This window comes from Gekko japonicus, unplaced genomic scaffold (assembly GCF_001447785.1).
Source record: "Gekko japonicus isolate JY-2015 unplaced genomic scaffold, Gekko_japonicus_V1.1 scaffold483, whole genome shotgun sequence".
Classification (NCBI taxonomy): domain Eukaryota; kingdom Metazoa; phylum Chordata; class Lepidosauria; order Squamata; family Gekkonidae; genus Gekko; species Gekko japonicus.
The window spans coordinates 677585-692770 of NW_015170904.1; the positions used below are offsets into that span (position 1 = coordinate 677585).

The window sequence follows — 15186 nt, forward strand, 5'->3', positions numbered from 1 at the left end:
TTCCCTACAAGCAGGGCTTAGGTTGGCTTACATCAAAGGTAAATACAATATAATTGGATTAAACAGCATTAAAGGTCCCGGTCACACGAGCGGGAAAATCCGTCGGGAAAGGGAGGCATATTAGATGCGGAGCTAAAAGAAGCACGGGAGTGCGATGTTACGCTCCCCCGCGGCTCCGTTCTCCCTCCATCGGCACCCGATCACATTGGGGAGGCAATGGTGTAGTCCCAGCGAGGCCACACGGCGGTCCAGTGTTAGTGCGCATGTGCAGGTCACAGACGGCTACAGGATGCTATGGGCTGCTGGCGCATCCGCGATCCCACGCCCGCTGTTGCTGCGGAACTTCTGGTAGGTACTCCATTTTCCCTAGTACCTTTTTGATCCGCATTTTCAGCCGGATGCAACGAGTTAGGGGCAGGTGCGCGACGCTTGCCAGATGTTGGCATCTGGTCGCGCCAGTTTGATCCGCCCTTAATCCGTCCCCTCCACGTACCTAATTCTCCGTGTGACCGGGGCCAAAATACTTTAAAAATTACAACTATTCTGGAAGAGTTTCTCCTGGATTTCTCAGGAGTTGTAAGGTCTGTGGTATTCTTCTGGGGTCAACTCTCTACCATTTGTAGTCACCCTGGTGCTTCTTAAGGGGAAGGTACTATTGAAGGATAGTTGTTCTCCACTAGAATTATTTTATAGTATTCCTCAGGGATCAGTCTCATCCCCTGCCTTCTCCTTGTAAATCTCCACTGCAACAGATTTTCTGGTTTAGTGGAGTGTGGTGTCAATCTGTTGATGGCATCCCTATCTGTTTTTCATTGAGACCCCATGGAACAGTCATGTCCCTAAAGAAACTTCTGAAAGCTTGGACAGTGACTTTGGGCTGGAATGCCTTTTTTCAGCGTCAGATGATTTGCCAGTTGCACTGTTAAAATTGGAGCTTTATCCATTGTCATTCATGTCTTGGTAACATCTATCATACACTACTATAATGCACTCAGTATTATACCAGTTTGTTCAAAATGCTGCTGTTTGCCTATTGATTGTATGTTTCAGGGCACAATTTAAGGTTTCTAACCTATAAAGACTGGAGTCATTCCAGGAGCACATTCCAGTCTGCCACTGACACCTTTCAAAATGCTGCATTAGCATCTACTAGGAGCAGGGTTGCCTTTGTAGTCTGTGGTGGGCTGTGCCTCCTGAAATCATGCCCCTGTGCATCTACTGGCACCCAGGAAATGTGTGCAGGTGAAGTAGGGTTCTGCAGTGGGAGGGTAGATTTGGCAAATGTTACCCTCTCCTGAGTACATGCAGCTCCCCTGCACTTGTTTAGACCTTTCCGTCTACCAAGGCCTGTATCGTCTCCTCCAGTTAGGAGAGGCTCCCCAGAGGCTTTTAACTGGAAGTGCTAGGGATTGAACCTGGAACATTCTGCATGCAAAGCAGAGGCTGAATCAGTAAGCCTCTGCTTACCCCGGTGGAAGCACTTCCTTTTAGTGGCAGAAATGGGCTCCAAGCCATAATCTCTTTAACTGAAATGTATGATCCTCTTATGATATTTACACAAAGCTGCTTTAAAAAAAAAATACAGCAAGCTGTGTGGAAAATGTCTGTCAATCATCATACAGCTCAGTAGTCCATGAGTTTATATTCTGGCTTGATACTTGAGGCCAACAAGTAGCAAGACACCATAAGTTGTCCACTAATCTATCAAGGATGACTTTTTTTTTTTATTCCTGCTTTTCCCAGACACTACAGTCAGGTCTGTCTTGTGGTTGAGATCGTATAGTTCTGTGAGGCAGGGCAATTATATGACTAAGGTGTAAAGGGGCAAACTAAAGAAGAAAAGAAGCTTGGAGAGAAGAAATGCCTTCTAGAGTTTATGCCAGTCCACACCAGTCTACAAAAATGTCTTCATGTTGTAAATGATGAGCATTAAATCATCTAAGAATAAAGTATTGTGTGTAATTTTCTAAAATACTAAAAATACTAAGTTGCATAGTGTTTTATCTGAAGCTGTATGAAGATTTGTTGAGTTTTAAAGCATACATATATTATTATAGCCACCAATAAGTGCCACTTTTATTTTTGAAACTATTGAAATGGTAATGGATATTTTTATTTTAAATTGGCCTCTTCCCCCCCCCCCCTTTGTTTCGATTTAAATCAGACCACCCTGAGACAGGATGACTTAGTTTACACCTTGGGAATTGTCCTGCTTTTATGTTTTAAACATTTGTTTTTAAATTGTTTTTTTTTCATTGTGTGTTAATGCTGCGCACAACCTACCTGACTCCAGAGCCATACCTTAGCAAGCCACTGTTGCTTGCCTGGGCCCTCCACAGTCCCTATGTTTTCTCTTCAGACCATGCAGAGTCAGACCCTAGCTGACCACTGTTGTTCATTGGGTCCTTCCCTTGGCCACGGCTGCTTCCTCTAGCACCTTCAGTCCCCATGGGTCTGCTGCTGGGCCATGTTGCTTTCTGAAGCCTCTTAAAGTCATAAGCCAATGGCTTTTGTGGATGACTTCTTTTCCTCTGCGATACTTGAAAGAACAGCGCTTTACTTTTCCCCATTGCAGTGAAAAGCAGATGTTCCCTTACACACAAGAAAAGAGAAGAATACTTGGGACACTACTAGACTGGGGTTACCACAGTTGCTCTCTGTTCCCAATCATTCTGTCCACTAAAGGAACCCTTCTTTAGTAGTAGCCTGCTTCGCATATAGATGATCCAAAGGTAAAATCTCCAGTTCAATTGATCTTGGGACTGAGAGACATCTCCCTCTGTCTGAAAATGTGTAGAACCTCTTTTTGTCAGCGTAGATGGTTCGGAGCTAGATATATTTTAGCTGATACAGGGAACTTACACAAAACTTGTTATAAGGTATTTCAAATCCCTTCTGAGCCACGAAGGCCATCTTGAACTAGGAAGTCCCAGCTAGTCCTGCCTCAAAAGCCTCTGGTGAGAATAAAGTGAGAGAGGACCATGCATGTTGCTCTGAAAGATTCACATCTTTGTGTGCAGCCTAAATTTTGTGAAGGGTGGTTAGTCTTGAATTGTTTTTGGACAAATACAGTACTTGTTGTCAAGCCCTTTATGAAACTTATTACCTAGAAAACTGGATATAAACATTATGAAGCAATTAAAAGGGTAGAAATCAAGCATGGCCTTAAGATAAGTAGTGCCCGAAAACCAACCAGTAGCTTTTGGATCGGCTATGAAACTGGGTGGCCTTGAGCCAGACAAAGTCTCAGGCTAACCTGCCTCACAGGGTTATTGTGAGGATAAAATGAAGCAGAAGAGAATGACATGAGCTGCTTTGGGTAGAAAGGCAAAGTATAATAGAGTAAATAAATAATTTGCAAAGACTTGCACGGCTTGTGATCCATGAAGCCTGTTGAGTATGCCTTGAGGTTTTAACCCCAGAGAATCATCAAAATACAATTTTATTATTTTATTTTTCTAATTTATTAAATTAGATTTTTAAACTGCCCTTCACTGGAAAGCAGGGCTCAGGGCAGAGTACATCAATAAAAGCAGCAATATATTAATTTAACAGTTAAAACAATAAGAATATGAAAATATACAATAAACATTCTGATAAGATTATATTAACTACCGATTGTGCCACTGCCTCGGGGTGGAGGGGCAGGAGAGCTAGCCAAATGGGAACTATCACTATCCTCAACTGAACACCTGGTGGAACATCTCTGCCTTACAGGCCCTGCGGAATTGCATTGGTTCCCATGTTATTCAGCAGGGAGTTCCACTAGGTTGGGGCCAGGGCAGAAAATACCCTGGCCCTGGTTGAGGACAGGCGAATGTCTCTCAGGCTGGGGACCACCAGTAAGTTCTTATCTGCTGAGTGTAACGCTCTTCAGGGGGTATACCAGGAGAGGTAGTCCCGAAGATATGTGTTTCCCAGACTGTTTTCAAGCTCCGAGTGCAATAGGTGGGTCATGTTTGGCTAGGTAAGTCACAACCTGTGGAAGCCTGCTTTACAGAACTAGGCTTTCAAGATGTCCAGTCAGTATCTTATCATCCCTCTGTTTATCCTCTGTCTAATTTATATCCTGCCTGCCCTCATGCATACCTCAAGGCAGTGTTCATAGTTCTCCCCTCTTCTCTTTTATCCTCACAACAATCCTTGGAGGTAGGTGATGCTGAGAGGAAAGGATGAGCCACCCAGTGAGTTTCATGGCAGAGTGGAGATGCAAACTTGCGTTTCCCTAGTCCTAGTCTGACACTTTAGCCACTTATATAATGCTTTTAATAACATCCTCCTCCTTTGATTTTATGGACAGTATATTTGAAATAGAATGCTAAAAGACTCTTGCAATTACTTAATTTCCTCCTCTCCCCCCCCTTCTTATGTTTTGCTTTACAGCCCCAGCAACAACAGGTGACTTCCCAGCAGTTGGCCTTTCAACAACAGCTTTTACAGATGCAACAACTGCAGCAGCAGCACCTCCTATCTTTGCAACGCCAAGGTCTGCTAACAATTCAACCAGGCCAGCCCACCTTGCCATTGCAGCCTCTCACCCAAGGTAAGCTCCAAGGCTACCGTTTTGTGTCATGAAGCTTCTCCAGGGTTCACAGTAAGTTGGCCAGCAGTTCTTAATGTCTCACACTGTTCTAGTTTATAGCTTAACAAGCTTCTTGGAGAACCAGAGTTTGGGTCTTTTTCTCATTAACATTTTATTGGTAGGATTAAAACAATAAAACGAATAAAAATATACATAAAGGTCATAAGAACAGTTATACATTCAAACCAACACACTAATTACAAAAAAGTAAGCTTTAAAGAATGATACATTCTTCAATAAATCTTTGAACAAAGTGACTTATTTTAGCCTCAATTTGTAATTGATGCCTGTACTGTTTGTTGCCTTAGATACAACCAAGTGTCTTCTGCCCTCAAGAATATCTGTAGACATTCAATGATATATCTAACCATATTAAACACAAAGTACTACCCACAATTCAAGTTTTACCAAAGCCTACTTACTGTACTTTATTTGAACCATAAAAAAACCCTCACAACCATTTAACATAGTTATCCCAGGATGCTGAAATAAATTTTTTGTCTGATAGAGCTTCTAAAATTGGCAACCATTTGGCTTCGAACCCAAAATGTACGACGTTCCTTTTATTTCTGTTAACTTTATCAGTGATGCTTTCCATAATGAACTGATTCCACAGCTTCTTGTACCAAGTTTGAAAACCCCCCTGTAACACCCAGCTGCATTGTTGTTGTTCTTAGCTTTATGAGCTTATTAGTGCAAGTTAGGATGTCTTTACAGATAAGTGTTGCTTACAGAGAACTTTCTTTAAAAAAGCAAGTTAACCAGTAAGGGTGTGCATTTGGATCTACCCAAGTCGAAAATATACCTGAGAAATACCTTATCAGTATCTTTTGGGAATATTCTGGCTTCCCAAATGTATCTGGGTTTTCTCCCCCAAATCCCAAGAAAATCACAGATACATTCAGGAATTTTCTGGTAGATCTGAAAACAACAGCTCAGCTGTTTGTCAGGCAGGCATATGCAGTCCCTTTAATATTTAAAGGGACTGCAGAAGTCAGCCTGAGGATCAGCCAGTGTGGCAGGGAGCTGAGAGTTCTCCACCACCTCAGCTGTGGCTGGCTTCTCTTGCAGCCTGGTTTAAACTGGGCTTCAAGAGAAGCCAGCCCAAGATCAGCTGAGTCAGTGGGGAGTTGAGAGCTCCCTGCTGGTGCAGCTCTGGGCTGCTTTCTCCTGCTGCCCAGTTTAAACCAGGCTGCAGGAGAGGGCAGCCCAGCTGGGATTGGCTGTGCCCGTGGGGAGCCAATCACTCCTCGCCAGCTCAGCTCTGCCTTCCCCTACAGCTCCTGCCTTCTCCTACCAGGATTGGGCTGGTAGGCTTTTTTCCAGTTCTGGTCTATTGGACCGGAAAAAATTCAGGATTTCTGAAAAATCCCAGATCCCAATACCATATCGGTATTTGGATCTGGGATGATTCAGGAATCCTGAATTTTTTGAGGGTCCAAAAGACCTGAACTGAAAAATACCCGTTAAAAAAAATTGCACACCTCTATTAATGAGCTTCTGTTGCCTCATGAACAAGAAACTTAAGAGTTCCACTGATGAGGAACTCTTTTTAACTTGAACATTTTTATAGCCTTACAGCCCTAATTTGCAGCTGCGGTGGCTCAAGTGGTTAAGACACTGAACTGCAGGCTGTAGAAGGTCAGTAGTTCAGCAGTTCGACCCGAGTTGCCGCATGACGGAGTGAGCTCCCGTCTCTAGTTCCAGCTCCTGCCAACCTAGCAGTTCGAAAGCAAGAAATTGCAAGTAGATAAATAGGTACCCCTTCGGTGGGAAGGTAACAGCGTTCCGTGCGCTTTGGTGTTTAGTCATGCCGGCCACATGACCACGGAAACGTCTTCGGACAGCACTGGCTTTTCGGCTTTGAAATGGAGATGAGCACCGCAACCCTAGAGTCGGACTCGACTGGCTTTTGAGCAAGGGAACCTTTACCTTTACCTTTTTACAGCCCTAACTTGGATAGCCCAGGCTAGCCCGATCTCATCATGTCTCAAAGCTAAGCAGAGTCGACCCTGATCAGTATTGGACGGGAGACCACTAAGGAATACCAGGTTGCTGCTACGCAGAGGCAGGCCATAGCAAACATCTCTTGCCTTGAAAATCTCTTGCCTTGAAAACCCTACAGGGCCACCATGAGTTGGCTGCAACTTAATGGCAAAAAACCAAACACAAACAATCGTTTGCCCAATAACAGATAGTTGTCTTAGTAACTTTTTTAAAAAATGAATATTTGGGGCACTGCACAGGACTTGGCTGCAAGGCTGTGCCTCTATGTCTTGTCTGAATGCAAGTAAGGCTAGAGAGGTGTGGAAGGTGAAAGCAGAAGCAGCACTAATGAAATGGAAGGAAGAAGAGGAGGAGCAGCTTACTAAGTGGGGTGGGTTGACCATTTCTTAAATAGCTGTTCTAAGGAAGCATGATAGAAAAGTAGTTGTAGTAATGATGAAGTCTTGGATCAGTTGTAGCACAGCTCAGTTTCCTAACAAAACAGCCTTAACTTTATTTTTGATTCCCCACCCGACTTGTTTGGCAGAATACTAAATTCTTAGTCATTCATTTATTTATTTAAAATACATGTAATCCAACCCGCAACCAGTGTTCTCAGCAGTTAAAATATAATGAAACATAATTCTTGAAAGTGTCTGAAATTTCAAAATATGCAAAATGACAGCCAGCATTTTTAACAGCAGTTAAAAACAAGAACAATACAACCACCAAGTAACAGTAATTGTTGCCAAAGTTCTGAGAAAACGGAATGTCTTCACGAGGGTTGCTGCTTCTGGGGGCTTCAATCCGCCCCACCCCCAAGAGTCTTTTTGTGAGCGGAGCTACAACTAGTGACTGCCCCCTCCCTCCCTGCTGAAAGATTTAAAGGGCCCTTCAGCGAAGGGACCTGGCAACCCTAGTCTTCACCTGCCCCCTATCAGTCAAAGGGGCAAGTTCCAGCGTCTGCCTCAGAAGGAATTCTACAGGTGAGGTCCTACTCTTTCTCTAACAACTTCCCATCTCATATCCAAAAATAGGGTATAAAGAATAAGGCCTTTGACAACCATCTAAACCTGTTTATATGGAAATCTATAAGGTACTCTGGTCACAAGCCACATAGGGCTTTACAAAGGTAAAAACCAGTGCTTAGAATGGTATTTGGAAACAAAATGGCAGTGAAATTTCTTCAAAACTGGCTAGATGAGTTCCCAAGGGGCTGTACCACTCACAGCAGTCTTTGTTCTGAATTATTTGTTCAGAAACTTCATTCCTTGAAGGCAGCCCCACATAGGGAACATTGCAGTAATCTAATGTGAATGTTACTACAGGAGTGCTTGTTATCATGGGATATCTATGCGTAGATTTTACTTGGTTCTATTGTCGACCATTAAACGGATTGGATTCTGAGAGACTTGTTCATCTAGGCTTTGTACTCCTGAGCATGCAGAACCTGTGAGTATTCCCCACTGAAATGTGTCAGTTTACTTCTTAGTAAACATAGGATCTGGGAGAGAAGGTGGCATCTCATCAGATCTTGTAAGCTAATCAGGATCAGTACTTGGAAGGAAGACTCTGCAGAGGAAGGCAATGGTAACCCACCGCTGCTTCTCACTTGCCCTGAAAGCCCTTTCCTGAGATTGCAATAAATTGGTTGCAACTCAGTGGGACTTGATATTAGGCTTCATGTCCTCAGACAAGCCACTTTTTGGGTCTCTGCTTTCAGTTTCTTCACCTGTAGAATGTGAATACTCCTTTTTTAACCTTACAGAGTTGCTCTGAGGACAAACCAGACTGGAACATTTATAAGTATATCCCATCTAATGTTCTTTGCAAACACGGCAAAGTGGAATTAAGTTCATTAAAATTAACCACAATGAGAGGTATTTTCCTGCTTCCCTTGCATGCCTTCTGTAAGCACGTTACGACTCCTTGTAGTAGTAGTAATAATAATATTTATTATTTATAAGGTGCCTAATAGTTGGGTGCTATACAAAAAGTATCATTAAGAAAAGATGATCCCTGCCCTCAGGCTTCCTGTCAAAAAACGAACTTCCTCATGCACATTATGTGCTGGGATTTCCAACGGGGGGGGTGGGGGTGGGGGGGGTAACTTCAGTGCCAGGCCTGCTTCTGTGCCTCACAATACAGAAATGAGTGTCGTTTCCTACTGATGTCAGCAGCTGCTAAAGGTGCAGGTATAGATGCTGGCCGAAAAGTTGGCAGTGCTAAAAGGTGGGATAACATCTTCAGAGAGAGACAGGGATGGAGCCCTTCGGTAGAGGTGTACAGTCCCACTTGGGTCTTGTTTGCTCTGTGGCACTTTGCTGTTTTAGGGAGACTGAACAATAGCTGTCTGTCTCCTGCGCTCTTCCTGTCTTTAGAAGGGGTTTCTCTGTGCATAAAAACTGTCTTAAATAAATTTGGAGAGGTGGTGTAAAGATATTTTAAATAAATACATGCACTTTTTGTTTTAAATAAACCCTCCAGATTAACCCCAGTTCAAGCGGTTTTGTTTGGCCTATGCGTGCCTTAGTGAGAAGTTAAGTCTGTAAAGCATAACGTCACTGTTTTGCAGAGATATATTCTCCCCCCCCCCCCCCCCCCCCCCCTAAATGCTAAATTTGAATAGTCAGCTCAAAAGCTTCATTTAACTCAGTTGACTGCTCTGGTTTAGTCAAAGCCTTAAGGCTTCCACTAGTTGTCAACACTTGTAGTGAATTTGCTCCCCTGCCCTTCCTCTTTCTATATTTATGTTTGCTGTGTGAGAGAACAAGGATTATGTGGCTTGCAAGTCGCAACCCATTCTGTCCCGAACGAGCCTATCGTACAAGCAGTACTCTCTTTCTTAGCCAGCCAGTTACTTTTATTGTCAAAGTGGTTGTTTAGTTGTCCCCAAGCTGCTGTTTGAGACTGAGAAGATGTCTGTTCCTTCCTCTGCCCTTTCCTTGCTCTCCTCATTGTGTGGGGTGGAGTCAGTGAGTGAAGCAGGAGGGCCCCATCTATCTGAACACTGATCTTCTTACGTATTTATTGCTTCCCCCCCCTGCAGTGAAGCTCAGCAGTGGAGAAAGGATATTACACACCTGAAGCTGCCTTATACTGAACCAGGCCCTTGATGTATCACGGTGACTGTTGTGTCTGGCAGCAGGTTTCCAAAGTCCCCACTTGGAGGGTCTTTTGCATCTCCTGCTACCTGATTCTTTTAACTGGAGATGCTGGGGATTGAACCTGGATCCTTCTGCATGCAAAGCACTCTCCCAGCAGGCCACAGATCCTTCCCGTGTCCCTCAAGACCTGCCGCTGGTCTAAGTGTATATAAATCTGCAGTCATAAATTCATTAGAGGCGTTATGAAAGAGGCAGTTGTTACACGTTCGGGTCCTATTGTTCTCAAGAGGAGGAGGGCCACTGGAAATTTGCTAAGCTCCTGGTTTGTTATTGATGTTATGAACATTTCAGAAATTAACTTTTTTTAAAAAAAAGCTCCTTGGGAACAAAAATGAAAGAGAAGTCGCGTAGGCTAGTGCAATTCCGTACATGTAAAATATTATAGCACAAGTTAATTATACCTTCAGATTTATTAGTAGGAAACATCACAAGCTGTTCTTACACACCCATCGACTGGACTCTGGCTTCAGCCTTTCTAATTTTTTTTTCCCACACTTCCTCTACTATTAAGTTTGCTTGGTGAGGTTCATTGTATAGTACATCAGTTAAGCTGTCCAAAAGAGGGCAATTGGGTAGTGACAAGACACGCTCATGTGTAATGTGAAAGAAATGAATGTGGTGATGCATGAAGTGTAATCTGTGCAGCAACACATCAGAGACACCAGTAGGTAATTCAACAGTCGTGGCATTGATTGATAGGTTTCGCGGTATAGTGTAACTGTTGGTTCCGACAACATTAGGGAAAAGCATATTTAAAGGTGGGGGGAGATGTACCCATCTAAGCACCAAATATTGGACAAACATAAACAAATGGTATTTCACTCAGTGCCTGGCTAGCAGCAAAAAGAATAAATAGTGATTTACCCTCCCCTATCTTCATCTCACTTATTAGTGTGGAGTCCCTATGGGAAGAGGAGAAGAAACAAGGTAACTTGAGAATTCAGGCAGGTCAGAATACAACACATTCTTTTCTTTTTTTTTTAACACAGAGATCTGATGGCTTAAAACTGATGTCATTATGAGGTTTAAATCAACTTTCTGCTTGCTTGAACATGGTCACCTGGGTATGGAGGTACAAGGACATGAAAAGGTTGAGCTCGTCCAGTTGTCTTTGAGCCAGTGAATACCTGGGGTTGTGAAATCGAGTTCCACGCGCAGCAATCTGTCAACTGTCCCCACAACATACATTTTTTAAGCCACTGCCTGCATTTTCTTTTATAATGAAGAAGAAACTTCTCCTAGGAGAAAGAAAGGCAGCGGAGAGTCTGAGAGTGCCAGTTTGTAATAATAATTGGCAATGAATGCTTTATATTATAGGCACCCTTTTTCATAACTGGCAGCTGTTGTGAAGTACATAAAGAACCTTTACTAACTGGAAGTATGGATGTGTTTTTAAAAGGCATCCTGTTAAAGCAATTGTTGCCTCGTGTTTTAGATGTCAAGTGATATTGGTGACTCTGACAAAAGCAACCGCAGTTTACATGGCTTCCCCCACCCCCCGGTTTTAGAATCTATACGTTGAAACAGTTCCCCCTGTTTCTAGTGATGCTTGCTTATTCTCTAATGCAGAACAGCACATCCTGTTTTATAATATTCTGTGTAATCTTGCTTGTTTCTCTATTCATATGCATCAATAATCTACACTTTACATCTGCACGCTATGGCGGCGATAAAACAAGCCCCATTTTAAAAGCAGTCAAAACAACAAGAGTTAAGTATGCAGAAACAAGCTACAAAATTTAGGCAAAAGGAAATTTTGTGTTTCTGGCAGGTAATAAACAAAGATGTCCTGAGCCTGGTGTGACCAGAACTTGCTATCAAGCAAACATTGTTAAGATTGGCATATTTATTGTGCTTTTTTCTGTGCTTGCAGAAATAAGAGAGTTCTCATTTCACACTTGCCAAATAGTTGGCGCAACACTAATAATTATGAGCACCATTTTAGAAGCCAGATTTTTTAAAAAAAATTAATTTAAAAAATATTCTCTGTTAAAGGGAAAATTACATGACTTTCAATAGTTTGCCGTTATTGGGAATGATTTTACGATTATCCCTACCACTGAAACTCTGCCATTAGTTAAGGATCAGCACACATCATAAACTTTTCAAGTATATTAACCAGTAACTAACTTCTTGCACAGGTTTCATCGTTGTCAGATAAAGCCGTCTTGGGGTGCTTACTTTTTTTTTTTTTTTAATAAGCAAGCTTGCTTGCTTAAAATGTGCATAACAGAAATAATTTTTGAGACACGTATGTCACTTAAGTTCTTGTGACCTCATAATTGGATTCTGTCGCCTAATTGCATCTGACCTGTAATCCTAATGCCTATGCTCTGCCCCAGCTGCTATTAAATACAATTTGTCCGGCTTTTATATCAAAATTGTGGGCTTTGTTCCCATTATGTTGTACAGAGACAGCTGTCATTAACGTTAGCAGCCAATTGCTCTTCCGTATGAAGTTCAAACCAACCCTGCTGTAGGTGTTGTGACTTGTTAATTCATCCTTTGTTCTTGATATACTGAGAGGCTGTCTGCAATATTTAAAATCCTTTTTATCTTCAAAATTAGTTAAAAAAATCAGGCTATAGTGTATCATTCTCTCATTTAAAAAAAAGTACAGCAATCCATCTGAAGAGCTCATAATGGCTAATAAGAAATAATAATACCAGAAGTCTTCTGTTCATGTCGGTTTGTCCCCCAAAATAAAAATGGTGTTGACTTGTGATCTAGTATCAATATGTTATCATCAACAGACAAGTCCATTCACTATTGTTTCAACTGAGTAAACAGTGGTGAAAGGGTCAGTCATATTCACAGGTAATTGTTAGTGTGGAGACAGGCCTGTCAAGAGTGTTAGCAAAAAATACATCCCACACTGTCACTTTGCAAGGTGTTTGAAAATAATAGCTTGGTTGCAGCTAAACAGGACACCGGATTGTGTAGTGACCTTTCTCTTTGTTTAAATTGCTTCAGAGGTTTAATTTCAGGGGACATGTAATAATTGAATATATCTAATAACTATATGCCCATATGGGGCGAAATCCATCAAAATATAATGGGCATTTTGATTTTTTTTTCCATATAAAAGGAGAAATAAACAGTTTTACAGGAAACAGATATATTATATGGCAATCTGATCACTTAATGTATAAATTGAAGCTTCTTTTAGAATATATACTAATTGCACACACACAAAGCATTTTTGCATTTTTTTTTAGTCAGCCTACTAGCAAAGACCAACTGTTTTTGTTAATGCTACTCTCAGAAAGGCGGGGAAGGTTATTGGTCTGTCGTGCAATAATTTACTCCTCTTTGATATGCAAACGATCCACGGTGAATATAAAAAAAATCCTATCAGACTCATTTCACAGTTCTTAACCACTTAGATTCTCTGGAGTCTATCGCCTCATTAGACCAGTGCTCTCCAAAGCTAGCATAATTAAAATCTTTAACAGTTTAGCAAAGTAAAGATGTTTGGCTGATCACGTTGAGATGATTATCTACCCATTGTATTCTAAATGACAAAAATAAATTAAATTTAGACCTTGGCATTTTTTATTATGTGTTTCAAATGAATATAATGCATACTGCCTTTATTTTAATGCCTTAAGGTTTGGTGTAAGACATATCTGGCTCAGGCATGGGTATACATTTTGAAAATGGCTGATTCTTCTCTCCTGGGATAATGGAATGCAACTGCTTGGTGGAACGCAGTTGGATCCATTGGCCCCTGCATTTCCAGGTCTCCAAAAGACATCAATTTACTTGATTTTTTTTCTTTGTAGCTGTAATATCCATGCTAGCCTTCAGTGATATGATGATATGCAACTGAACTAGACTGTAGTTCACAATCACTGATGCTAGAATAAAAATGGGTTCGTCTTTAAGGTGTCAGGAGACTTCTCCATGTGCTTGTGGCCTCGGTGATCAGCCATTTTGAGCTGCCTTTAACACTGTAATTTCTGGTTGGAAATGTGGTCAACTGAGCTGAAAACTTGAAAATTTCCTAAAACTTGACTATCCATTTTTATCGTGTTAAACAACATTTTGTTTAAAAAAATAAAGATTATTTGATGTTTTCATTTCAGTTTGAATGGCTCATTAGCACTGATCAAGAAATGACAGTAATAATAATAGTGTTACTTGTATAGAAACTTGCAGGTTTTTTTCACTAGACACATCCATCAATTAAGCAAGCAGTGCTAGAAACCAAAATTAATGAGAAAGATAGGTGTGTTAATGAAATAATCATAGTATAATCAATTTGACTGTTAAAATTCTAAAAGCATTTCATGAAGACAGTATGAATTCATAATTTACATCTAAAAGTGATTAATAAAAACTGTATTTAATAACAAAGCTATTTATCATCATTTACAACTTAAGCACAAAATTAGTCATATTGTGGTTCATGTTGTCATAATAACACAGATGAATAAATTTATTAAGACCTCCTTTGCTTCTATAAAGAGGTTAAAATTTATTCACCTCCTTTCAGGAAAGGAAATGCCATTTATTTAGGTTCACCTGTCCTCATACTACAGCTAGGAACCAATTTATAATATGAATCTTGCAAGAAATACCTCAAGTGATACTTCCCCTTTGAAGGCCCTATCTGTATGAAATGGGTTGTGTTAACTTTTTCCCCTCAGCATAGTGTATCTCCCCACCACCACCACTATTTGGGATACCAAATAGTGTAACATAAAACATGAAGTAAATAATAAAAATAAATATTAAGGCCTAGATAGTATTGATCATAAACAAGCCTTTGAGGACACAAAAAGTTGTATCGTTTTAGACTTTGTATCTTCTTAGAATTTAAGTCAAATTTATTGTATCCCCACTTACATTGCTACTTGTGCAACCAGTTTCTGGACACTATCATATATAGAGAGAGAAGTACTAGGTGTTCCACAAGATCCTGCAACTGTTCCAAAGCCGTTTCTGCTTGTGCATTTCTGGCTTCAAGCCATTGTGTCTGCAGACATGAGGACTAGAACCTTGTTTCCCCCCAAAAAAAGTAAAGCTGTGATTGTCAGTATTCTGTGTAGCTGCACTAAAGCACATTGGGGGTGTTTACATAACTATGTACGTAAGCTGCCGGAAAGTATTATTTTATATCAGAGGTCATTTCGGGGGGGAACGCGGGGGATCACAGTTCCCCCGGGTGAGGTACAGGGGGCGGGGCACACGATGAAGCCCCGCCCCCTGCTTCCGGCCGCCCCGCTTCCAGCCCTCATTCAGCCAGGAGGAGGCAGGAGAAGAGGGAGGGTAAGTTGCTTCCTCCCCGCCTCTCCCCACCCCTGCCTGCCTGGGGCCAGGGAGGGCCTTGGCGGGGCTTCCTCACACTCCCGCCGGCCTTGCAGGTCCACCGCTGGGCCCCTGATGTCAGGGGGTGTGGCATATGCTAATGAGTTATGCTAACGAGTTCCCCTAGCTCTTTTTCTA

At 41.7% G+C, this 15186-nt stretch overlaps 1 protein-coding gene across 2 annotated transcripts in view; it reads left to right on the top strand.

Moving 5' to 3' along the window:
• FOXP1 (forkhead box P1) overlaps positions 1–15186 on the top strand; it is a 544619-nt gene that overhangs the window by 395679 nt on the left and 133754 nt on the right. For both annotated transcript variants that reach the window (XM_015418621.1, XM_015418622.1), the window contains exon 7: positions 4384–4543. In XM_015418621.1, coding sequence (XP_015274107.1) covers positions 4384–4543 — 160 coding nt within the window. The remainder of the gene's footprint in view (positions 1–4383; positions 4544–15186) is intronic.